Here is a 27,494-nt window from a genome sequence, read left to right as displayed (position 1 = left end):
CTCAGGCCGGAGCTAGGGAGCCGGCGCGTGGCACCCAGATCGGCGCGTCGCCGCCGCTGCTGTCGTTGGAACCTAACTGGTCCTTGACTTTTTCTTCAATGGCTGCGCATGTTAACCATTCTTGATTCTTTACTCCAAGCTCGAACCCTATTGGCCTTAAAACCAATATGATTGGCTCTTCAAAAGAATTTCCCTCTTGATCCACATCATTCTCCCCCTCTTCAAAAGAATTTGTCCTCAAATTCACATCATCTAGGTAAGGAGTCAAATCACCAACATTAAAAGTAGCACTTACATTACCATATTCGCTTGGTAAATCAAGTTTGTAAGCACTATCACCATAAACTTCCAAAACCTCAAAAGGGCCGTCAGCTCTAGGCATGAGCTTGTTCTTCCTTTTGTTTGGAAATCTTTCCTTCCTTAAGTGTAACCAAACAAGATCTCCCGGCTTGAATGTAGGTTGCTTGCGCTTTTTGTTTGACCTTTCTTTGTAGACGTTATTCATCTTCTCAATCCTTACTTTAACTTGTTCACATGTCCTCTTAAAAACTTCAAGCCGTTTCTTAGCATCAATATGTTCAATATTATCTCGACTATAGACTAATATATCATCAAGGTAAACGACAATGAACTTATTTAAGAAGGGTCTAAGTACCTCGTTCATGAGCCTCATGAATGAACTTGGCGCATTGCATAGCCCAAAGGGCATGACCATCCATTCATATAATCCTTGCTTAGTTTTGAAAGCAGTCTTCCATTCATCTCCTTCTCTAATTCGCATTTGATGGTAGCCACTTCTAAGATCGATCTTGGAAAATATGATAGAACCATGTAACTCATCAAGCATATCTTCTAGTCGTGGCATAGGAAATCGATACTTGATAGTAATGTTGTTGACCGCTCTTGAATCAATACACATTCTCCATGTACCATCTTTCTTTGGAACTAGTAAAGCTGGAACCGCACAAGGGCTCATGCTTTCACGAACATAGCCTCTTTCAATCAATTCCTCTATTTGTCTTTGAAGCTCTTGGGAAGCCGTAGGATCGCACCTATAGGCTGGTTTATTAGGTAGAGGAGCTCCGGGAATAAGATCAATAGCATGCTCTATTCCACGCAAAGGAGGTAGACCTTTAGGAAGTTCCTCTGGGAACACATCCTTAAATTCATCTAGCAACTCTTCTATGTGCATGTTTGTTGAGGAACTTGTGGATTTCGCCTCTTTTATCACTAAGGCAAAGACCGTGGCTCCCTTTTCTACTTCACTCTCAAGTTCCTTAGCATTCAAAAAGAAATTCGGCACTTGCTTCTCTTTATCTTTGGTATGACCGTAGCTTGAATTAGGGGGTAGAGGATTGAGTTTGAACCTTTTGTTTCCTATTTTGACCGAATAAGTATTTGCCTCACCATCATGTGTAACTTGACGATCAAATTGCCAAGGTCTCCCTAAAAGAAGGTGACAAGCACTCATAGGAATAATATCACACCATAACTTTTCTTTGTATTTGCCAATGGAAAAGCTTACTAAGGCTTGTTTCTTCACATGAAGTCCCTTAGAATCATCAAGCCAACTCAACTTGTAAGGATTCTCATGTACTCTTGTTGGAAGGTTGAGCTTAGTAACCATCTCTGTGGACGCCACATTGGTACATGAACCACTATCAATGATCACCTTGCATGATCTATCTCCTACTTTGCAACGAGTATGGAATAAGTTTTCACGTTGAGATTTGTTAGGGTTTGCTTCGGCATGGAGGATCTTCCTTAACACAAGCACTTGTTCATCATCTTCGGGATCAATCTCATCGTTCTCTTCCTCACTACTTGTTGCCTTAGTTTCGGATTCCTCATCGTCACACCCAAAAACTATGTGTTTCTCTTCTTCTACTTGTTGTTCGTATTGTCTTATTGTGAGAGCTTTCTTGGAAGGACATTGATCCGACCTATGTCCCTTTCCTTGACATTTGAAACACCTAATTCGGGATTCGAACTCTTCTTTAGATATCTTAACAAATTTCTTTTCTCCACTTGTTGAGCTTTCTCCCTTAGACTCGTAGGAACTCGGTTTAAAAGGCTTGAAAGTTTTGCTTGTTTTGGTCTCTTGTGAGAACTTGGTACCAAAACTCTTTGTACTTGTGCTCTTCTTATCTTCGAGCCAATGACTTTCAATTTTTAAAGCTAGTTTGCACACATCATTGAATGACTCATAAGTACTCAATTCAATCTTCTTAGCAATAGGTCGATTAAGACCCTTAAGGAATCGAGCAATCCGCAATGGTTCTTTCTCCTCCAAATCACAAAGAGAGGTTAGTTTATCAAATTCAGCAATATATTCATTAACACTCTTAGTATCTTGTGTCAACATAGTGAGTTTCACATATAGAATTTGTTCGAAATCATGTGGAAGGTATTTAGAACGCATCTTCTTCTTCAAAACTGTCCATGTCTTGATCTTATCCTTCCCTGCTCTAGCACGTCGAGTCTTTAAATTATCGAACCAAATTCCCGCATTCTTAGTGAGTCGTATATAAGCAATTTTGAAACGTTGAGAATCATCAAAACCTTTATAATCTGAAATTTTCTCTAAGTGTCTCGCCCACTCAAGAAAATCTTCGGGGCTTCCTAGACCCGTAAAATCATCAAGCTTGATACCTTTATCATCGATCTTATTCTTATTATGAGTGTCATCATCACTACTAGAAGCATCACTATCACTATCATGCCGTTTTTTCTTCTTTTTCTTTTTATCAAGCAATAATTGTGAAAAAGCATTAAAACGTGCCTCCGTATTATCTTGCAATCTTGCAAATTCATCCATGAGTTTGCTCAAAGCTTCCTCCATAATTATAAGACAAAAAAAAGACTTAAAAGAACCCTTATCCACACAGGTATATCCCACAAAAATCGCAACACAACTTGGAACAAAATCGCACACAACGAGCAGTAAGTATTAAATCGGACCAAAACTGACACAGTTTCGGAAAACAGTCCAGTTTAATAGCAAACGAACTCGAAAAATTCCGAAATTTCACAGGCAGAAATTAGACAAAATTTCACCCAAAATCAAAAAAAGAATCACCTGAAAAGACCTTGTAACGAAGGAGAACGAGCCTTCTGAAGTTGACAGAAAAACTGGTTATCCGAGAACAAGTGCGATTTGATGAACGAATTGTTGAACGATCAAAAACCCCTGAAATCCGATACCAATTTGATGTGGATTTAAACCCCTTAACTTAATAAAGAATCTAAAATCACACAAGTAACACAAGCCCTTCGAATTTCCTAAGAAAATCGAACAACTTAAGAATAACGAACCGGATATGACTTTGAAAACGACCACTCCTGGAACGAATTCAACGCCTCTCAAATTACCTAGACCACTCCTGGAACTAAGTACTTTGATGAACAAAACTTAGACTACTCCTAGAACTAAGAATTGAACGTTCTAATTATCAAAACAACTCCTTGAATTGAAAACTAGCAAAAGAATTTGTAAGCAATTAAGCAAAACAAACAATTAACTTGAATTTTAATGATTTTCGAATGTTCTGAAAAATCACGAAAATTTCATTATTTATAGACTAAAACTAACTATTCCTAAGTCTATTCGAACTAGGAAAAAACCCTAGCCTTGATCCCCAAGTATCCTAGATAGAATAGGAGAACCAATTCTAATGGAACTAGGAAACTAGTAATAAGACTAGTTCTAATTAACCTAAAACTTCTTAAAACAATTCCTAATTGACTTAGAAATTATTTTAAACTAAATTAACAGAAATTAAGAAGATTCCTAATTGCTTAAACCAAGAAAAACCCTTTCAAGTGAAAGGTAAAAACTTGCAAGCAAAAACTCTAGAAAAAACTAAGTTAGGAAAATCTTTCTTTTCGTACTGCCGCCGAACCACCACCTCACGCGCCGCCATCATCGACACGCGCCCCACCGCCGTGTAGCTGGACTCAGGCCGGAGCTAGGGAGCCGGCGCGTGGCACCCAGATCGGCGCGTCGCCGCCGCTGCTGTCGTTGGAACCTAACTGGTCCTTGACTTTTTCTTCAATGGCTGCGCATGTTAACCATTCTTGATTCTTTACTCCAAGCTCGAACCCTATTGGCCTTAAAACCAATATGATTGGCTCTTCAAAAGAATTTCCCTCTTGATCCACATCAGGTAATTGAATTAAATGAAATTCAAACACATTCAAACAATTCTTTTTGAATCAATTAAAAGTCAAATGCATTCATCAAAGCTAATTGAATCGAATGAAAGTCAAACACATTCAAACAAAGCTTTTAGAATCAAATTAAAGTCTAATGCATTCTACAAAGCTAATTAAATCAAATGAAAGTCAAACACAATTAAACAAAGCTATTTAAATCAAATGAAAGTCAAACACATTCAAACAAAGCTTTTTGAATCAAATGAAAGTCAAATGCATTCAACAACGGTAATTGAAACAAATGAAAGTTAAACACATTCAAACAAACCTAATTGTGTCAAATGAAAGTTAAACACATTCAAACAGAGCTTTTTGAATCAAATGAAAGTCAAATGAATTCATTCTAGTTAATTGAATCATATGAAAGTCAAACACATTCAAATAAAGCTTTTTGAATCAAACTAAAGTCTAATGCATTCTACAAAGCTAATTGAATCAAATGAATGTTAAATGCATTCTACAAAGCTAAACGAATCAAATGGAAGTCAAACACATTCAAACAAAGCTAATTGAATCAAATGAAAGTCAAACAAATTCAAACAAAGTTTTTTGAATCAAATTAAAGTCAAACACATTCAAAGAAAGCTTATTAAAACAAATGAAAGTCAAACACTTTCAAACAAAGCGTTTTAAATCAAATGAAAGTCAAATGCATTCAACAAAGCTAATTTAATCAAATGAAAGTCATATGCATTCTACAAAGCTAATTGAACCAAATGAAAGTTAAATACATTCAAGCAAAGCTAATTGAATTAAATGAAAGTCAAACACATTCAAACAAATCTTTTTGAATCAAATAAAAGTTAAATGCATTCAATAAAGCTAATTGAATCAAATGAAAGTCAAACACAGTCAACCAAAGCTTTTTGATTCAAATTAAAGTCAAATACATTCAACAAAGCTAATTTAATCAAATAAATGTCAATTGCATTCTACAAAGCTAATTGAATCTAATGAAAATCAAACACAATTAAACAAAGCTATTTAAACCAAATGAAAGTCAAACATTTTCAAACAAAGCTTTTTGAATTAATTGAAAGTTAAATGAATTCATTCAAGCTAATTGAATCAAATGAAAGTCAAACACATTCAAATAAAGCTTTTTGAATCAAATTAAAGTCTAATGCATTCTACAAAGCTAATTGAATCGAATGAAAGTCAAACACAATTAAACAAAGCTATTTAAATCAAATGAAAGCCAAACACATTCTAACAAAGCTTTTTGAATCAAATGAAAGTCAAATGCATTCAACAAAGCTAATTGAATCAAATGAAAGTCAAACACTTTCAAACAAAGTTAATTGAATCAAATGAAAGTCAAACACATTCAACCAAAGCTTTTTGAATAAAATGAAAGTCAAATGCATTCTATAAAGCTAATTGAATCGAATGAAAGTCAAACACATTCAAGCAAAGCTTTCTACAACTAATGAAAGTTTAATGCATTCAACAAAGCTAATTTAATGAAATAGAAGTAAAATGCGTTCTACAAAGCTAATTTAATTAAATAAAAGTCAAACACATTCAAGCAAAGGTTATTGAATCAAATGAAAGTGAAACACATTCAAACAAATCTATTTGAATCAAATGATAGTCAAATGCATCTAATAAAGCAAATTGAATAAAATGAAAGTCAAACACAGTCAACCAAAGCTTTTTGATTCAAATTAAAGTCTACTGCATTCAACAAAGCTAATTTAATAAAATGAAAGTCAAATGCATTCTACAAAGCTAATTTAATCAAATGAAAGTCAAACACATTCAAAAATAGCTGATTGAATCAAATGAAAGTCAAACACATTCAAACAAAGCTTTTTGAATCAAATTAAAGTCCAATGCATTAAACAAAGCTAATTGAATCAAATGAAAGTCAAACACATTCTAACAAAGCTAATTGAATCAAATGAAAGTTAAACACATTCAAACAAACCTAATTGAGTCAAATGAAAGTCAAACACATTCAAATAGAGCTTTTTGAATCAAATGAAACTCAAATGCATTCATCAAAGCTAATTGAATCGAATGAAATTCAAACGCATTCAAACAAACCTAATTGAATCAAATGAAAGTCAAACACATTTAAACAAAGCTTTTTGAATCAAATGAAAGTTAAATGAATTCATTCAATGTAATTGAATCAAATGAAAGTCAAACACATTCAAATAAAGCTTTTTGAATCAAATTAAAGTTTAATGCATTCTACAAAGCTAATTGATTCAAACGAAAGTCAAACACAATTATACAAAGCTAATTAAATCAAATGAAAGTCAAACACATTCAAACAAATCTTTTTAAATCAAATAAAAGTTAAATGCATTTAATAAAGCTAATTGAATCAAATGAAAGTCAAACACAGTCAACCAAAGCTTTTTGATTCAAATTAAAGTCAAATACATTCAACAAAGCTAATTTAATCAAATAAAAGTCAATTGCATTCTACAAAGCTAATTGAATCTAATGAAAGTCAAACACAATTAAACAAAGCTATTTAAATCAAATGAAAGTCAAACATTTTCGAACAAAGCTTTTTGAATTAAATGAAAGTCAAATGAATTCATTCAAGCTAATTGAATCAAATGAAAGTCAAACACATTCAAATAAAGCTTTTTGAATCAAATTAAAGTTTAATGCATTCTACAAAGCTAATTGAATCGAATGAAAGTCAAACACAATTAAACAAAGCTATTTAAATCAAATGAAAGTCAAACACATTCTAACAAAGCTTTTTGAATCAAATGAAAGTCAAATGCATTCAACAAAGCTAATTGAATCAAATGAAAGTCAAACACACTCAAACAAAGTTAATTGAATCAAATGAAAGTCAAACACGTTCAAACAAAACTTTTTGAATCAAATGAAAGTCAAATGCATTCAATAAAGCTAATTTAATCAAATGAAAGTCAAACACATTCAAGGAAAGCTAATTGAATCAAATGAAAGTAAAACACATTCAAACAAATCTTTTTGAATCAAATGAAAGTCAAATGCATTCAATAAAGCTAATGAAAGTCAAACACAATTCAAATAAAGCTTTTTGAATCAAATGAAAGTCAAATGCATTCAAATAAGCTAATTGAATCAAATGAATGTTAAATGCATTCTACAAAGCTAAACAAATCAAATGGAAGTCAAACACATTCAAACAAAGCTAATTGAATCAAATGAAAGTCAAACAAATTCAAACAAAGTTTTTTGAATCAAATTAAAGTCAAACACATTCCAAGAAAGCTTATTAAAACAAATGAAAGTCAAACACTTTCAAACAAAGCGTTTTAAATCAAATGAAAGTCAAATGCATTCAACAAAGCTAATTTAATCAAATGAAAATCATATGCATTCTACAAAGCTAATTGAACCAAATGAAAGTTAAACACATTCAAGCAAAGCTAATTGAATCAAATGAAAGTCAAACACATTCAAACAAATCTTTTTGAATCAAATAAAAGTTAAATGCATTCAATAAAGCTAATTGAATCAAATGAAAGTCAAACACAGTCAACCAAAGCTTTTTGATTCAAATTAAAGTCAAATACATTCAACAAAGCTAATTTAATCAAATAAATGTCAATTGCATTCTACAAAGCTAATTGAATCTAATGAAAATCAAACACAATTAAACAAAGCTATTTAAACCAAATGAAAGTCAAACATTTTCAAACAAAGCTTTTTGAATTAAATGAAAGTCAAATGAATTCATTCAAGCTAATTGAATCAAATGAAAGTCAAACACATTCAAATAAAGCTTTTTGAATCAAATTAAAGTCTAATGCATTCTACAAAGCTAATTGAATCGAATGAAAGTCAAACACAATTAAACAAAGCTATTTAAATCAAATGAAAGTCAAACACATTCTAACAAAGCTTTTTGAATCAAATGAAAGTCAAATGCATTCAACAAAGCTAATTGAATCAAATGAAAGTCAAACACATTCAAACAAAGTTAATTGAATCAAATGAAAGTCAAACACATTCAAACAAAGCTTTTTGAATCAAATGAAAGTCAAATGCATTCTATAAAGCTAATTGAATCAAATGAAAGTCAAACACATTCAAGCAAAGCTTTTTAAAACTAATGAAAGTTTAATGCATTCAACAAAGCTAATTTAATGAAATAGAAGTAAAATGCGTTCTACAAAGCTAATTTAATTAAATAAAAGTCAAACACATTCAAGCAAAGGTAATTGAATCAAATGAAAATGAAAAACATTCAAACAAATCTATTTGAATCAAATGATAGTCAAATGCATTTAATAAAGCAAATTGAATTAAATGAAATTCAAACACATTCAAACAATTCTTTTTGAATCAAATAAAAGTCAAATGCATTCAATAAAGCTAATTGAATCAAATTAAAGTCAAACACAGTCAACCAAAACTTTTTGATTCAAATTTATTCAACAAATCTAATTGAATCAAATTAAAGTCTAATGCATTCAACAAAGCTAATTGAATCAAATGAAAGTCAAACACATTCAAGCAAAGCTAATTGAATTAAATGAAATTCAAACACATTCAAACAATTCTTTTTGAATCAAATAAAAGTCAAATGCATTCATCAAAGCTAATTGAATCGAATGAAAGTCAAACACATTCAAACAAAGCTTTTAGAATCAAATTAAAGTCTAATGCATTCTACAAAGCTAATTAAATCAAATGAAAGTCAAACACAATTAAACAAAGCTATTTAAATCAAATGAAAGTCAAACACATTCAAACAAAGCTTTTTGAATCAAATGAAAGTCAAATGCATTCAACAACGGTAATTGAAACAAATGAAAGTCAATCACATTCAAACAAACCTAATTGAGTCAAATAAAAGTTAAACACATTCAAACAGAGCTTTTTGAATCAAATGAAAGTCAAATGAATTCATTCTAGTTAATTGAATCATATGAAAGTCAAACACATTCAAATAAAGCTTTTTGAATCAAACTAAAGTCTAATGCATTCTACAAAGCTAATTGAATCAAATGAATGTTAAATGCATTCTACAAAGCTAAACGAATCAAATGGAAGTCAAACACATTCAAACAAAGCTAATTGAATCAAATGAAAGTCAAACAAATTCAAACAAAGTTTTTTGAATCAAATTAAAGTCAAACACATTCAAAGAAAGCTTATTAAAACAAATGAAAGTCAAACACTTTCAAACAAAGCGTTTTAAATCAAATGAAAGTCAAATGCATTCAACAAAGCTAATTTAATCAAATGAAAGTCATATGCATTCTACAAAGCTAATTGAACCAAATGAAAGTTAAACACATTCAAGCAAAGCTAATTGAATTAAATGAAAGTCAAACACATTCAAACAAATCTTTTTGAATCAAATAAAAGATAAATGCATTCAATAAAGCTAATTGAATCAAATGAAAGTGAAACACAGTCAACCAAAGCTTTTTGATTCAAATTAAAGTCAAATACATTCAACAAAGCTAATTTAATCAAATAAATGTCAATTGCATTCTACAAAGCTAATTGAATCTAATGAAAATCAAACACAATTAAACAAAGCTATTTAAACCAAATGAAAGTCAAACATTTTCAAACAAAGCTTTTTGAATTAATTGAAAGTTAAATGAATTCATTCAAGCTAATTGAATCAAATGAAAGTCAAACACATTCAAATAAAGCTTTTTGAATCAAATTAAAGTCTAATGCATTCTACAAAGCTAATTGAATCGAATGAAAGTCAAACACAATTAAACAAAGCTATTTAAATCAAATGAAAGTCAAACACATTCTAACAAAGCTTTTTCAATCAAATGAAAGTCAAATGCATTCAACAAAGCTAATTGAATCAAATGAAAGTCAAACACATTCAAACAAAGTTAATTGAATCAAATGAAAGTCAAACACATTCAAACAAAGCTTTTTGAATCAAATGAAAGTCAAATGCATTCTATAAAGCTAATTGAATCAAATGAAAGTCAAACACATTCAAGCAAAGCTTTTTAAAACTAATGAAAGTTTAATGCATTCAACAAAGCTAATTTAATGAAATAGAAGTAAAATGCGTTCTACAAAGCTAATTTAATTAAATAAAAGTCAAACACATTCAAGCAAAGGTAATTGAATCAAATGAAAATGAAAAACATTCAAACAAATCTATTTGAATCAAATGATAGTCAAATGCATTTAATAAAGCAAATTGAATTAAATGAAATTCAAACACATTCAAACAATTCTTTTTGAATCAAATAAAAGTCAAATGCATTCAATAAAGCTAATTGAATCAAATTAAAGTCAAACACAGTCAACCAAAACTTTTTGATTCAAATTTATTCAACAAATCTAATTGAATCAAATTAAAGTCTAATGCATTCAACAAAGCTAATTGAATCAAATGAAAGTCAAACACATTCAAGCAAAGCTAATTGAATTAAATGAAATTCAAACACATTCAAACAATTCTTTTTGAATCAAATAAAAGTCAAATGCATTCATCAAAGCTAATTGAATCGAATGAAAGTCAAACACATTCAAACAAAGCTTTTTGATTCAAATTAAAGTCAAATACATTCAACAAAGCTAATTTAATCAAATAAAAGTCAATTGCATTCTACAAAGCTAATTGAATCTAATGAAAGTCAAACATAATTAAACAAAGCTATTTAAATCAAATGAAAGTCAAACATTTTCGAACAAAGCTTTTTGAATTAAATGAAAGTCAAATGAATTCATTCAAGCTAATTGAATCAAATGAAAGTCAAACACATTCAAATAAAGCTTTTTGAATCAAATTAAAGTTTAATGCATTCTACAAAGCTAATTGAATCGAATGAAAGTCAAACACAATTAAACAAAGCTATTTAAATCAAATGAAAGTCAAACACATTCTAACAAAGCTTTTTGAATCAAATGAAAGTCAAATGCATTCAACAAAGCTAATTGAATCAAATGAAAGTCAAACACACTCAAACAAAGTTAATTGAATCAAATGAAAGTCAAACACGTTCAAACAAAACTTTTTGAATCAAATGAAAGTCAAATGCATTCAATAAAGCTAATTTAATCAAATGAAAGTCAAACACATTCAAGGAAAGCTAATTGAATCAAATGAAAGTAAAACACATTCAAACAAATCTTTTTGAATCAAATGAAAGTCAAATGCATTCAATAAAGCTAATGAAAGTCAAACACAATTAAACAAAGCTATTTAAATCAAATGAAAGTCAAACACATTCAAACAAAGCTTTTTGAATCAAATGAAAGTCAAATGCATTCAACAACAGTAAGTGAAACAAATGAAAGTCAAACACATTCAAACAAACCTAATTGAGTCAAATAAAAGTTAAACACATTCAAACAGAGCTTTTTGAATCAAATGAAAGTCAAATGAATTCATTCTAGTTAATTGAATCATATGAAAGTCAAACACATTCAAATAAAGCTTTTTGAATCAAACTAAAGTCTAATGCATTCAACAAAGCTAATTGAATCAAATGAATGTTAAATGCATTCTACAAAGCTAAACAAATCAAATGGAAGTCAAACACATTCAAACAAAGCTAATTGAATCAAATGAAAGTCAAACAAATTCAAACAAAGTTTTTTGAATCAAATTAAAGTCAAACACATTCCAAGAAAGCTTATTAAAACAAATGAAAGTCAAACACTTTCAAACAAAGCGTTTTAAATCAAATGAAAGTCAAATGCATTCAACAAAGCTAATTTAATCAAATGAAAATCATATGCATTCTACAAAGCTAATTGAACCAAATGAAAGTTAAACACATTCAAGCAAAGCTAATTGAATCAAATGAAAGTCAAACACATTCAAACAAATCTTTTTGAATCAAATAAAAGTTAAATGCATTCAATAAAGCTAATTGAATCAAATGAAAGTCAAACACAGTCAACCAAAGCTTTTTGATTCAAATTAAAGTCAAATACATTCAACAAAGCTAATTTAATCAAATAAATGTCAATTGCATTCTACAAAGCTAATTGAACCTAATGAAAATCAAACACAATTAAACAAAGCTATTTAAACCAAATGAAAGTCAAACATTTTCAAACAAAGCTTTTTGAATTAATTGAAAGTTAAATGAATTCATTCAAGCTAATTGAATCAAATGAAAGTCAAACACATTCAAATAAAGCTTTTTGAATCAAATTAAAGTCTAATGCATTCTACAAAGCTAATTGAATCGAATGAAAGTCAAACACAATTAAACAAAGCTATTTAAATCAAATGAAAGTCAAACACATTCTAACAAAGCTTTTTCAATCAAATGAAAGTCAAATGCATTCAACAAAGCTAATTGAATCAAATGAAAGTCAAACACATTCAAACAAAGTTAATTGAATCAAATGAAAGTCAAACACATTCAAACAAAGCTTTTTGAATCAAATGAAAGTCAAATGCATTCTATAAAGCTAATTGAATCAAATGAAAGTCAAACACATTCAAGCAAAGCTTTTTAAAACTAATGAAAGTTTAATGCATTCAACAAAGCTAATTTAATGAAATAGAAGTAAAATGCGTTCTACAAAGCTAATTTAATTAAATAAAAGTCAAACACATTCAAGCAAAGGTAATTGAATCAAATGAAAATGAAAAACATTCAAACAAATCTATTTGAATCAAATGATAGTCAAATGCATTTAATAAAGCAAATTGAATTAAATGAAATTCAAACACATTCAAACAATTCTTTTTGAATCAAATAAAAGTCAAATGCATTCAATAAAGCTAATTGAATCAAATTAAAGTCAAACACAGTCAACCAAAACTTTTTGATTCAAATTTATTCAACAAATCTAATTGAATCAAATTAAAGTCTAATGCATTCAACAAAGCTAATTGAATCAAATGAAAGTCAAACACATTCAAGCAAAGCTAATTGAATTAAATGAAATTCAAACACATTCAAACAATTCTTTTTGAATCAAATAAAAGTCAAATGCATTCATCAAAGCTAATTGAATCGAATGAAAGTCAAACACATTCAAACAAAGCTTTTAGAATCAAATTAAAGTCTAATGCATTCTACGAAGCTAATTAAATCAAATGAAAGTCAAACACAATTAAACAAAGCTATTTAAATCAAATGAAAGTCAAACACATTCAAACAAAGCTTTTTGAATCAAATGAAAGTCAAATGCATTCAACAACGGTAATTGAAACAAATGAAAGTCAATCACATTCAAACAAACCTAATTGAGTCAAATAAAAGTTAAACACATTCAAACAGAGCTTTTTGAATCAAATGAAAGTCAAATGAATTCATTCTAGTTAATTGAATCATATGAAAGTCAAACACATTCAAATAAAGCTTTTTGAATCAAACTAAAGTCTAATGCATTCTACAAAGCTAATTGAATCAAATGAATGTTAAATGCATTCTACAAAGCTAAACGAATCAAATGGAAGTCAAACACATTCAAACAAAGCTAATTGAATCAAATGAAAGTCAAACAAATTCAAACAAAGTTTTTTGAATCAAATTAAAGTCAAACACATTCAAAGAAAGCTTATTAAAACAAATGAAAGTCAAACACTTTCAAACAAAGCGTTTTAAATCAAATGAAAGTCAAATGCATTCAACAAAGCTAATTTAATCAAAAGAAAGTCATATGCATTCTACAAAGCTAATTGAACCAAATGAAAGTTAAACACATTCAAGCAAAGCTAATTGAATTAAATGAAAGTCAAACACATTCAAACAAATCTTTTTGAATCAAATAAAAGATAAATGCATTCAATAAAGCTAATTGAATCAAATGAAAGTCAAACACAGTCAACCAAAGCTTTTTGATTCAAATTAAAGTCAAATACATTCAACAAAGCTAATTTAATCAAATAAATGTCAATTGCATTCTACAAAGCTAATTGAATCTAATGAAAATCAAACACAATTAAACAAAGCTATTTAAACCAAATGAAAGTCAAACATTTTCAAACAAAGCTTTTTGAATTAATTGAAAGTTAAATGAATTCATTCAAGCTAATTGAATCAAATGAAAGTCAAACACATTCAAATAAAGCTTTTTGAATCAAATTAAAGTCTAATGCATTCTACAAAGCTAATTGAATCGAATGAAAGTCAAACACAATTAAACAAAGCTATTTAAATCAAATGAAAGTCAAACACATTCTAACAAAGCTTTTTCAATCAAATGAAAGTCAAATGCATTCAACAAAGCTAATTGAATCAAATGAAAGTCAAACACATTCAAACAAAGTTAATTGAATCAAATGAAAGTCAAACACATTCAAACAAAGCTTTTTGAATCAAATGAAAGTCAAATGCATTCTATAAAGCTAATTGAATCAAATGAAAGTCAAACACATTCAAGCAAAGCTTTTTAAAACTAATGAAAGTTTAATGCATTCAACAAAGCTAATTTAATGAAATAGAAGTAAAATGCGTTCTACAAAGCTAATTTAATTAAATAAAAGTCAAACACATTCAAGCAAAGGTAATTGAATCAAATGAAAATGAAAAACATTCAAACAAATCTATTTGAATCAAATGATAGTCAAATGCATTTAATAAAGCAAATTGAATTAAATGAAATTCAAACACATTCAAACAATTCTTTTTGAATCAAATAAAAGTCAAATGCATTCAATAAAGCTAATTAAATCAAATTAAAGTCAAACACAGTCAACCAAAACTTTTTGATTCAAATTTATTCAACAAATCTAATTGAATCAAATTAAAGTCTAATGCATTCAACAAAGCTAATTGAATCAAATGAAAGTCAAACACATTCAAGCAAAGCTAATTGAATTAAATGAAATTCAAACACATTCAAACAATTCTTTTTGAATCAAATAAAAGTCAAATGCATTCATCAAAGCTAATTGAATCGAATGAAAGTCAAACACATTCAAACAAAGCTTTTAGAATCAAATTAAAGTCTAATGCATTCTACAAAGCTAATTAAATCAAATGAAAGTCAAACACAATTAAACAAAGCTATTTAAATCAAATGAAAGTCAAACACATTCAAACAAAGCTTTTTGAATCAAATGAAAGTCAAATGCATTCTACAAAGCTAATTGAATCGAATGAAAGTCAAACACAATTAAACAAAGCTATTTAAATCAAATGAAAGTCAGACACATTCTAACAAAGCTTTTTGAATCAAATGAAAGTCAAATGCATTCAACAAAGCTAATTGAATCAAATGAAAGTCAAACACATTCAAACAAAGTTAATTGAATCAAATGAAAGTCAAACACATTCAAACAAAGCTTTTTGAATCAAATGAAAGTCAAATGCATTCTATAAAGCTAATTGAATCGAATGAAAGTCAAACACATTCAAGCAAAGCTTTTTGATTCAAATTAAAGTCTAATGCATTCAACAAAGCTAATTTAATGAAATAAAAGTAAAATGCGTTCTACAAAGCTAATTTAATTAAATGAAAGTCAAACACATTCAAGCAAAGGTAAGTGAATCAAATGAAAGTGAAATACATTCAAACAAACCTATTTGAATCAAATAGTAGTCAAATGCATTCAATAAAGCAAATTGAATCAAATGAAAGTCAAACACAGTCAACCAAAGCTTTTTGATTCAAATTAAAGTCTAATGCATTAAACAAAGCTAATTTAATAAAATGAAAGTCAAATGCATTCTACAAAGATAATTTAATCAAATAAAAGTCAAACGCATTCAAAAAAAGCTGATTGAATCAAATGAAAGTCAAACACATTCAAACAAAGCTTTTTGAATCAAATTAAAGTCTAATGCATTAAACAAAGCTAATTGAATCAAATGAAAGTCAAACACATTCTAACAAAGCTAATTGAATCAAATGAAAGTTAGACACATTCAAACAAACCTAATTAAGTCAAATGAAAGTCAAACACATTCACATAGAGCTTTTTGAATCAAATGAAACTCAAATGCATTCATCAAAGCTAATTGAATCGAATGAAAGTCAAACACATTCAAACAAACCTAATTGAATAAAATGAAATTCAAACACATTCAAACAAAGCTTTTTGAATCAAATGAAAGTCAAATGAATTCATTCAAGCTAATTAAATCAAATGAAAGTCAATAACATTAAAATTCAAATAAAGCTTTTTGAATCAAATTTAAGTCTAATGCATTCTACCAAGCTAATTGAATCAAATGAAAATCAAACAAAATTAAACAAAGCTATTTAAATCAAATGAAAGTCAAACACATTCAAACAAAGCTTTTTGAATCAAATGAAAGTCAAATGCATTCAACAAAGCTAATTGAATCAAATGAAAGTCAAACACATTCAAACAAAGTTAATTGAATCAAATGAAAGTCAAACAAATTCAAACAAAACTTTTCGAATCAAATGAAAGTCAAATGCATTCTATAAAACTAATTGAATCAAATGAAAGTCAAATGCATTCGACAAAGCTAATTGAATAAAATGAAAGTCAAACACATTCAAACAAAACTAATTGAGTCAAATAAAACTCAAACACATTCAAACAGAGCTTTTTGAATCAAATGAAAGTCAAATGCATTCTATAAAGCTAATTGAATCGAATCAAAGTCAAACACATTCAAGCAAAGCTTTCTAAAACTAATGAAAGTTTAATGCATTCAACAAAGCTAATTTAATGAAATAGAGGTAAAATGCGTTCTACAAAGCTAATTTAATTAAATAAAAGTCAAACACATTCAAGCAAAGGTAATTGAATCAAATGAAAGTGAAACACATTCAAACAAAGCTTTTTGAATCAAATTAAAGTCTAATGCATTAAACAAAGCTAATTGAATCAAATGAAAGTCAAACACATTCTAACAAAGCTAATTGAATCAAATGAAAGTTAAACACATTCAAACAAACCTAATTGAGTCAAATGAAAATCAAACACATTGAAATAGAGCTTTTTGAATCAAATGAAATTCAAATGCATTCATCAAAGGTAATTGAATCGAATGAAAGTCAAACACATTCAAACAAACCTAATTGAATCAAATGAAAGTCAAACACATTTAAACAAAGCTTTTTGATTCAAATGAAAGTTAAATGAATTCATTCAAGCTAATTGAATCAAATGAAAGTCAAACACATTCAAATAAAGCTTTTTGAATCAAATTAAAGTGTAATGCATTCTACAAAGCTAATTGAATCAAACGAAAGTCAAACACAATTATACAAAGCTATTTAAATCAAATGAAAGTCAAACACATTCAAACAAAGCTTTTTGAATCAAATGAAAGTCAAATGCATTCAACAAAGGTAATTGAATCAAATGAAAGTCAAACACATTCAAACAAACCTAATTGAGTCAAATGAAAGTCAAACACATTCAAACAGAGCTTTTTGAATCAAATGAAAGTCAAATGAATTCATTCAAGCTAATTGAATCAAATGAAAGTCAAACACATTCAAATAAAGCTTTTTGAATCAAATTAAAGTCTAATGCATTCTACAAAGCTAATTGAATCAAATGAATGTTCAATGTATTCTACCAAGCCAAACGAATCAAATGGAAGTCAAACTCATTCAAACAAAGCTAATTGAATCAAATGAAAGTCAAACACATTCAAACAAATCTTTTTGAATCAAATTAAAGACAAACACATTCAAACAAAGCTTATTAAATCAAATGAAAGTCAATCACTTTCAAACAAAGCGTTTTAAATCAAATGAAAGTCAAATGCATTCAACAAAGCTAATTTAATCAAATGAAAGTCATATGCATTCTACAAAGCTAATTTAATCAAATGAAAGTTAAACACATTCAAGCAAAGCTAATTGAATTAATTGAAAGTCAAACACATTCATTCAAATCTTTTTGAATCAAATAAAAGTTAAATGCATTCAATAAAGCTAATTGAATCAAATGAAAGTCAAACACAGTCAACCAAAGCTTTTTGATTCAAATTAAAGTCAAATACATTCAACAAAGCTAATTTAATCAAATAAAAGTCAATTGCATTCTACAAAGCTAATTGAATCTAATGAAATTCAAACACAATTAAACAAAGCTATTTAAATCAAATGAAAGTCAAACATTTTCAAACAAAGCTTTTTGAATTAAATGAAAGTCAAATGAATTCATTCAAGCTAATTTAATCAAATGAAAGTCAAACACATTCAAATAAAGCTTTTTGAATCAAATTAAAGTCTAATGCATTCTACAAAGCTAATTGAATCAAACGAAAGTCAAACACAATTATACAAAGCTATTTAAATCAAATGAAAGTCAAACACATTCAAACAAAGCTTTTTGAATCAAATGAAAGTCAAATGCATTCGACAAAGCTAATTGAATAAAATGAAAGTCAAACACATTCAAACAAACCTAATTGAGTCAAATAAAACTCAAACACATTCAAACAGAGCTTTTTGAATCAAATGAAAGTCAAATGCATTCATCAAAGCTAATTGAATCAAATGAAAGTCAAACACATTCAAATAAAGCTTTTTGAATCAAATTAAAGTCTAATGCATTCTACAAAGCTAATTGAATCAAATGAAAGTCAAACACAATTAAACAAAGCTATTTAAATCAAATGAAAGTCAAACACATTCTAACAAAGCTTTTTGAATCAAATGAAAGTCAAATGCATTCAACAAAGCTAATTGAATCAAATGAAAGTCAAACACATTCAAACAACGTTAATTGAATCAAATGAAAGTCAAACACATTCAAAAACAACCTATTTGAATCAAATAATAGTCAAATGCATTCAATAAAGCAAATTGAATCAAATGAAAGTCAAACACAGTCAACCAAAGCTTTTTGATTCAAATTAAAGTCTAATGCATTCAACAAAGCTAATTTAATGAAATAAAAGTAAAATGCGTTCTACAAAGCTAATTTAATTAAATGAAAGTCAAACACATTCAAGCAAAGGTAAGTGAATCAAATGAAAGTGAAATACATTCAAACAAACCTATTTGAATCAAATAATAGTCAAATGCATTCAAAAAAGCAAATTGAATCAAATGAAAGTCAAACACAGTCAACCAAAGCTTTTTGATTCAAATTAAAGTCTAATGCATTCAACAAAGCTAATTTAATAAAATGAAAGTCAAATGCATTCTACAAAGCTAATTTAATCAAATAAAAGTCAAACGCATTCAAAAAAAGTTGATTGAATTAAATGAAAGTCAAACACATTCAAACAAAGCTAATTGAATCAAATGAAAGTTAAACACATTCTAACAAAGCTAATTGAATCAAATGAAAGTTAAACACATTCAAACAAACCTAATTGAGTCAAATGAAAGTCAAACACATTCAAATAGAGCTTTTTGAATCAAATGAAACTCAAATGCATTCATCAAAGCTAATTGAATCGAATGAAAGTCAAACACATTCAAACAAACCTAATTCAATCAAATGAAATTCAAACACATTCAACCAAAGCTTTTTGAATCAAATGAAAGTCAAATGAATTCATTCAAGCTAATTGAATCAAATGAAAGTCAATAACATTAAAATTCAAATAAAGCTTTTTGAATCAAATTAAAGTCTAATGCATTCTACAAAGCTAATTGAATCAAATGAAAGTCAAACACAATTAAACAAAGCTATTTAAATCAAATGAAAGTCAAACACATTCAAAAAAAGCTTTTTGAATCAAATGAAAGTCAAATGCATTCAACAAAGCTAATTGAATCAAATAAAAGTCAAACACATTCAAACAAAGTGAAGTGAATCAAATGAAAGTCAAACAAATTCAAACAAAGCTTTTCGAATCAAATGAAAGTCAAATGCATTCTATAAAACTAATTGAATCAAATGAAAGTCAGATGCATTCAACAAAGCTAATTGAATAAAATGAAAGTCAAACACACAAACAAACCTAATTGAGTCAAATAAAACTCAAACACATTCAAACAGAGCTTTTTGAATCAAATGAAAGTCAAATGCATTATCAAAGCTAATTGAATCGAATGAAAGTCAAACACATTCAAACAAAGCTTTTTGAATCAAATTAAAGTCTAATGCATTCTACAAAGCTAATTAAATCAAATAAAAGTCAAACACAATTCAACAAAGCTATTTAAATCAAATGAAAGTCAAACACATTCAAACAAAGCTTTTTGAATCAAATGAAAGTCAAATGCATTCAACAACGGTAATTGAATCAAATGAAAGTCAAACACATTCAAACAAACCTAATTGAGTCAAATGAAAGTCAAACACATTCAAACAGAGCTTTTTGAATCAAATGAAAGTCAAATGAATTCATTCAAGCTAATTGAATCATATGAAAGTCAAACACATTCAAATAAAGCTTTTTGCATCAAATTAAAGTCCAATGCATTCTACAAAGCTAATTGAATCAAATGAATGTTAAATGCATTCTACAAAGCTAAACGAATCAAATGGAAGTCAAACACATTCAAACAAAGCTAATTGAATCAAATGAAAGTCAAACAAATTCAAACAAAGCTTTTTGAATCAAATTAAAGTCAAACACATTCAAACAGAGCTTTTTGAATCAAATGAAAGTCAAACACTTTCAAACAAAGCGTTTTAAATCAAATGAAAGTCAAATGCATTCAACAAAGATAATTTAATCAAATGAAAGTCATATGCATTCTACAAAGCTATTTGAATCAAATGAAAGTTAAACACATTCAAGCAAAGCTAATTGAATTTAATGTAAGTCAAACACATTCAAACAAATATTTTTGAATCAAATGAAAGTCAAACACATTCAAAAAAAGCTGATTGAATCAAATGAAAGTCTAACACATTCAAACAAAGCTTTTTGAATCAAATTAAAGTCTAATGCATTAAACAAAGCTAATTGAATCAAATGAAAGTCAAACACATTCTAACAAAGCTAATTGAATCAAATGAAAGTTAAACACATTCAAACAAACCTAATTGAGTCAAATGAAAATCAAACACATTCAAATAGAGCTTTTTGAATCAAATGAAATTCAAATGCATTCATCAAAGGTAATTGAATCGAATGAAAGTCAAACACATTCAAACAAACCTAATTGAATCAAATGAAAGTCAAACACATTTAAACAAAGCTTTTTGAATCAAATGAAAGTTAAATGAATTCATTCAAGCTAATTGAATCAAATGAAAGTCAAACACATTCAAATAAAGCTTTTTGAATCAAATTAAAGTGTAATGCATTCTACAAAGCTAATTGAATCAAACGAAAGTCAAACACAATTATACAAAGCTATTTAAATCAAATGAAAGTCAAACACATTCAAACAAAGCTTTTTGAATCAAATGAAAGTCAAATGCATTCAACAAAGGTAATTGAATCGAATGAAAGTCAAAACACATTCAAACAAACCTAATTGTGTCAAATGAAAGTCAAACACATTCAAACAGAGCTTTTTGAATCAAATGAAAGTCAAATGAATTCATTCAAGCTAATTGAATCAAATGAAAGTCAAACACTTTCAAATAAAGCTTTTCGAATAAATTAAAGTCTAATGCATTCTACAAAGCTAATTGAATCAAATGAATGTTAAATGTATTCTACCAAGCTAAACGAATCAAATGGAAGTCAAACTCATTCAAACAAAGCTAATTGAATCAAATGAAAGTCAAACACATTCAAACAAAGCTTATTAAATCAAATGAAAGTCAATCACTTTCAAACAAAGCGTTTTAAATCAAATGAAAGTCAAATGCATTCAACAAAGCTAATTTAATCAAATAAAAGTTGTTTCGGGGTTTTCTGAAATCAAGAGCAGGTGGCTCCCGCTTCTTGGATTTTGGATGGGGAGTCGCCTCTCGCCCTTGAACTGGCTTCCTCTTCAGTGAAGTGGAAGGTTTCTTGGCCGACTGCTCTTTGACTGAAGCAGGCGGTTTTTTTGTTGATCAACTCTTGGATCTCTCCCTTGAAGTCCCTCATGAAGGTCATGAGTTCGTTCCTTGTGATGGGAGCAGACCCATCAGTCGGCTGTTGCCGAGCAAGCTGTGCGCCTGCTGGCTCGCTTCCTGTTTGAAGATGCTCCCGTTCCCTCACTTCGGTATGACGGGTACGTCGGGCCCTTAGGGTCCCGTCTGGAGCTGTATGAGTTTCAACTTCAAATTCACTTTCGGTATCATGGTCTGACTGAACTTGAGGGTCGTCTAGGGGACGCCTCTCTTCTGGAGTCGGTACAGACTTGGATGCCATCTCTGAAGTACTCTCCCCACCGACGGCGCCAAATGTTTCGGGGTTTTCTGATGTCCTGTGGGAGAGTTACAATTCCGAGACTGGAACCGGACGCCTGTACCTGCAAAATAACGGAGACTCCTGAGAGCTCCGCCTCTAACGGTCAAGTTAGTACCTGATTAAGGAGTAATTAATACAGAAATTAAAGTAATGAGATCTCTCTAGGTGAGAGTGCTTAGGGTTGGTAATCTGCGTTGTTAGCGAGATTAGCCGGTTGTTAATAACTCTGTTCTTCTCTGCTTGATTTCTTGATTATCTGATTACCCAACTAATGAGGATTAATTGAGTATTTATAGCCTTGAGAAGCGTGTCACTCTCTAGGTTTAAGGTAAACCTAGGGCTGATCGGGCCTCTAGACTGAATTGGGCCTTGATGGCCGGTTTTCCCATTTGGCATGGGTGGACACGTGGCGTGTCTAAATTGGTCCGTAGAGGACGTATCTGTGATTGACACGTGGCAGGCTCCTGTGGGCCTTCGTGAAGGACACGTGGCGGAACCTGGTTGGTCCACTTGTCAGACGGTGATTGGTGGATAAAAACCCCCTAATCAAAAGTCATATGCATTCTACAAAGCTAATTGAATTAAATGAAAGTTAAACACATTCAAGCAAAGCTAATTGAATTAATTGAAAGTCAAACACATTCAAACAAATCTTTTTGAATCAAATAAAAGTTAAATGCATTCAATAAAGCTAATTGAATCAAATGAAAGTCAAACACAGTCAACCAAAGCTTTTTGATTCAAATTAAAGTCAAATACATTCAACAAAGCTAATTTAATCAAATAAAAGTCAATTGCATTCTACAAAGCTAATTGAATCTAATGAAAGTCAAACACAATTAAACAAAGATATTTAAATCAAATGAAAGTCAAACATTTTCAAACAAAGCTTTTTGAATTAAATGAAAGTCAAATGAATTCATTCAAGCTAATTGAATCAAATGAAAGTCAAACACATTCAAATAAAGCTTTTTGAATCAAATTAAAGTTTAATGCATTCTACAAAGCTAATTGAATCAAACGAAAGTCAAAACCAATTATACAAAGCTATTTAAATCAAATGAAAGTCAAACACATTCAAACAAAGCTTTTTGAATCAAATTAAAGTCAAACACATTCAAACAGAGCTTTTTGAATCAAATGAAAGTCAAACACTTTCAAACAAAGCGTTTTAAATCAAATGAAAGTCAAATGCATTCAACAAAGATAATTTAATCAAATGAAAGTCATATGCATTCTACAAAGCTATTTGAATCAAATGAAAGTTAAACACATTCAAGCAAAGCTAATTGAATTTAATGTAAGTCAAACACATTCGAACAAATATTTTTGAATCAAATGAAAGTCAAACACATTCAAAAAAAAGCTGATTGAATCAAATGAAAGTCAAACACATTCAAACAAAGCTTTTTGAATGAAATTAAAGTCTAATGCATTAAACAAAGCTAATTGAATCAAATGAAAGTCAAACACATTCTAACAAAGCTAATTGAATCAAATGAAAGTTAAACACATTCAAACAAACCTAATTGAGTCAAATGAAAATCAAACACATTCAAATAGAGCTTTTTGAATCAAATGAAATTCAAATGCATTCATCAAAGGTAATTGAATCGAATGAAAGTCAAACACATTCAAACAAACCTAATTGAATCAAATGAAAGTCAAACACATTTAAACAAAGCTTTTTGAATCAAATGAAAGTTAAATGAATTCATTCAAGCTAATTGAATCAAATGAAAGTCAAACACATTCAAATAAAGCTTTTTGAATCAAATTAAAGTGTAATGCATTCTTGATGTGATTTTTAGTCCGAAAACTAAGCCTCACAAAGATATGAATCTAACCTAATTCTATACAGAAAATTCACCAAGAATTAAGCAAGAAACTTAGATTAATTAATCAAGAATCCACCTAATTAATCAACCTAGGTGATTGTTTTAACTAAAACAAACAAAACAGCAAATTGGAATCCACCAATCAAGAATTTAAGTAATCCAACTTAAACAAAAGCAATAAGAAATATTATTATGAATGTATGATTAAACTTGTATATTATTCGAAGATTACAACCCTATATTTATAAACTCAATCAATTATCCTAATCCCACTTGAATTAGAATTCTAATCCCCTAACAAAAACCCACGGATTGCATAACTTAATCAAGTTTAGATAACTTTGATTTAGTTATTTAATCCTACTTAAACTCTAACTACTCTTAAGATAAAACTTGCCTATTTTATCCTAACTCAAGCTTGCACTCCAAGCTATTATTGACGCCTACTAGACTAAAACAATTCCTAATGCAATTAGAAATCCTAAGTGCTTAAAACAAGAAAAACCCTTTCAAGTGAAAGGTAAAAACTTGTAAGCAAAAACCTAAGAAAGCTTTTAAAGAAACCTTAAAGAACTATCAAGAAGCTTCAAGAACTCCCAAGAACGCCACCATACAAAGCGTGGCTTTGTCTTGATGCCCCCGATAGTAAGTTTGACCTATTGAAGAAGCTTCCAAGTATAGATTCATGCTTTCTTGACTTTCTTGGAATAATTCTTCAACATGCTCATCGTTCACATTGATGCACGCATCATCCTCCCCTTCTTCAAAAGAATTTGCCCTCAAATCTTCAATAGCACCATCTGGCAAATACTTCACCAAATCCCCAATATTAAATGTTGCGCTTACACCATATTCTCCCGGCAATTCAAGCTTATATGCATTCTCATTGATCTTCTCAATAATCTTGAACGGCCCCTCACTTCTTGGCATCAATTTATTCTTTCGTTTGTTAGGAAATCTCTCTTTTCTCAAGTGTAGCCACACCAAGTCGCCAACTTCAAAACTTTGTGGCTTTTTGTTCTTGTTAGCTCGTGCTTTGTAGAGTTCATTGACACGTTCAATCCTAGCTCTAACTTGTGCGTGTAGCTTTATCATGTACTTGATTTTAGTCTCGGCATCCTTATGAATCACTTCCCCTTTTGGAATTTCAATTAAATCAATGGGCATTTTTGGATTGACACCATAAACAACTTCGAATGGTGTGTGTTTTGTGGCATAAGTAGGTGATCTATTGTAAGCAAACTCGGCATGAGCAAGCTTAATATCCCAATCTTTTTGTGTTTTGCTCACTAGTCCACGTAAAAGCACACCAAGAGTTCGATTTGTTACCTCCGTTTGTCCGTCCGTTTGCGGGTGATATGATGTACTAAATAACAGCTTCGTTCCCACCAACTTCCATAGTGATTTCCAAAAGAAACTCATGAACTTTGTATCACGATCACTCACAATACTGTTCGGCAACCCATGTAGTCTCACCACTTCCATGAAATACAATTCCGCCACTTTCATAGCATCGTCCACTTTGTGACAAGGTATGAAATGAGCCATCTTGGAAAATCGATCCACTACAACCATGATTGAGTCCTTTCCTCTTTGAGTCCTTGGCAAACCAACTACAAAATCCATAGACACGTCTTCCCAAGGTGAATCTGGCACGGGCAAGGGCGTATATAAGCCTTGATGAAACGTAGCCTTGGCTTTTTGACATGTTGCACACCTAGAAACTATTGATTGTACATCCGCTAGCATTCTAGGCCAATAAAAATGCTCTTGCAGCATAGTTAATGTTTTTCGTTATGCCAAAATGTCCCGCTATCCCTCCTCCATGCACTTCTCTTACTATTAATTCTCTAATAGAACACTTAGGCACGCACAAACGATTCCCCTTGAAAAGAAAAACCGTCTTGTAAAACATAGGAACCTACGGCCCCCTTGGAACACTCCTCTAGGATTGTAGAGAAATCCACGTCCCCCTTATAGTACTCCTTGATTAACGCGAAACCAAGTAGTTTACAATTCAACACTCCAAGCAACGTGTGTCTTCTAGATAGTGCATCGGCCACTACATTTGCTTTCCCCTCCTTATACTTTGAAGAAAAATTGAAAGCTTGTAGAAACTCTACCCATTTAGCATGTCTAGGGTTCAATTTTTGTTGACCATGAATGTACTTCAAAGCTTCGTGATCACTATGCAACACAAAGTGATTTGGGCGCAAATAGTGACTCCAATGGTCCAATGCTCGCACAATAGCATAGAACTCCTTGTCATAGGTAGAATAGTTCAATCTAGCACCGTTTAATTTCTCACTAAAATAGGCAATAGGGCGCTTCTTTTGAACCAAAACGGCACCAATCCCTACACCACTAGCGTCGGTCTCTACCTCAAATGGTTGTGAAAAATCCGGCAATGCAAGTACGGGTGCTTCACATAGCTTCCTTTTGACCAAATCAAATGCACGTTGGGCTTCCTTGGTCCACTCGAATTTTCCCTTGTCTTTCTTCAAGCATTCAGTCATAGGTGCAACTATCGTGGAAAAATTCTTCACAAATCTTCTATAAAAACGACGCTAGACCATGAAACGATCTAACTTCACTCACATTGGTAGGTACGGGCCAAGTCTTGATAGCTTCAACCTTGGATTGATCCACGGACACACCATCTTTGGATACTACATACCCTAGAAACGTCACGCTAGGAACAAGAAAATAACATTTTTCCAATTTTGCGTACAACTTCTTCTCCCTAAGAACCTCCAAAACGCTTCTCAAATGCATTAGATGATCATTGAAATTTTCAGAATAAATTAATATGTCATCCAAGTAAACAACTACGAACCTTCCAAGAAATGGTTTCAACACCTCGTTCATCAATCTCATAAATGTACTGGGCGCATTGGTTAGACCAAAAGGCATGACCAACCACTCATACAACCCCACTTTAGTCTTGAAAGCCGTCTTCCATTCATCTCCTTCCCTCATGCGTATTTGATGATAGCCACTCATAAGATCAATCTTGGAAAATAGCTTTGAACCATGCAATTCGTCTAACAAATCATCAAGTCTAGGTATAGGAAATCTATACTTGATGGTTATGTTGTTCACACTCCTACTATCAATGCACATACGCCAACTCCCATCTTTTTTTGGAACTAACAATGTAGGCACGGCACATGGGCTCATACTCTCTTTCACGTAGCCTCTTTGCATCAATTCCTCTATTTGACGTTGCATTTCCTTTGTTTCTTCCGGATTACTTCTATATGCTGCCTTGTTAGGTAGTGGAGCTCCCGGAATAAGATCAATTTGATGTTCAATACCACGAATTGGTGGT

At 30.3% G+C, this 27,494-nt stretch overlaps 1 protein-coding gene across 1 annotated transcript; it reads right to left on the bottom strand.

The window, feature by feature from the left end:
* Positions 1–243: 243 nt before the first annotated feature.
* On the bottom strand, positions 244–25,942 carry LOC110719051. Its single transcript, XM_021897965.1, has 5 exons — positions 25,736–25,942; positions 2,419–2,740; positions 1,510–2,178; positions 296–1,446; positions 244–252 (listed from the first exon to the last, which is right to left on the bottom strand). Exons 1-5 carry the CDS (start codon positions 25,940–25,942, stop codon positions 244–246), a joined length of 2,358 nt encoding a protein of 785 aa, XP_021753657.1.
* Positions 25,943–27,494: the final 1,552 nt, after the last annotated feature.

The sequence above is a fragment of the Chenopodium quinoa genome, unplaced genomic scaffold (genome assembly GCF_001683475.1).
Source record: "Chenopodium quinoa cultivar QQ74 unplaced genomic scaffold, ASM168347v1, whole genome shotgun sequence".
Lineage (NCBI taxonomy): Eukaryota > Viridiplantae > Streptophyta > Magnoliopsida > Caryophyllales > Amaranthaceae > Chenopodium > Chenopodium quinoa.
The sequence above is the reverse complement of the archived record's forward strand: the minus strand, read 5'-3'. Positions and strand labels throughout refer to the sequence as shown.

What these genes read in the sequence shown, in the direction of transcription:
- LOC110719051 (XM_021897965.1), bottom strand. Translation starts at nt 25,942, where the DNA reads ATGCTGCAAGAGCATTTTTATTGGCCTAGAATGCTAGCGGATGTACAA. An exon ending in GAGGAAAGGACTCAATCATG is followed by an intron (nt 2,741 to 25,735) that starts GTTGTAGTGGAT and finishes CTTGATAAAAAG; the next exon opens with AAAAAGAAGAAAAAACGGCA. An exon ending in AGTTTTGAAGAAGAAGATGC is followed by an intron (nt 2,179 to 2,418) that starts GTTCTAAATACC and finishes TGTGCAAACTAG; the next exon opens with CTTTAAAAATTGAAAGTCAT.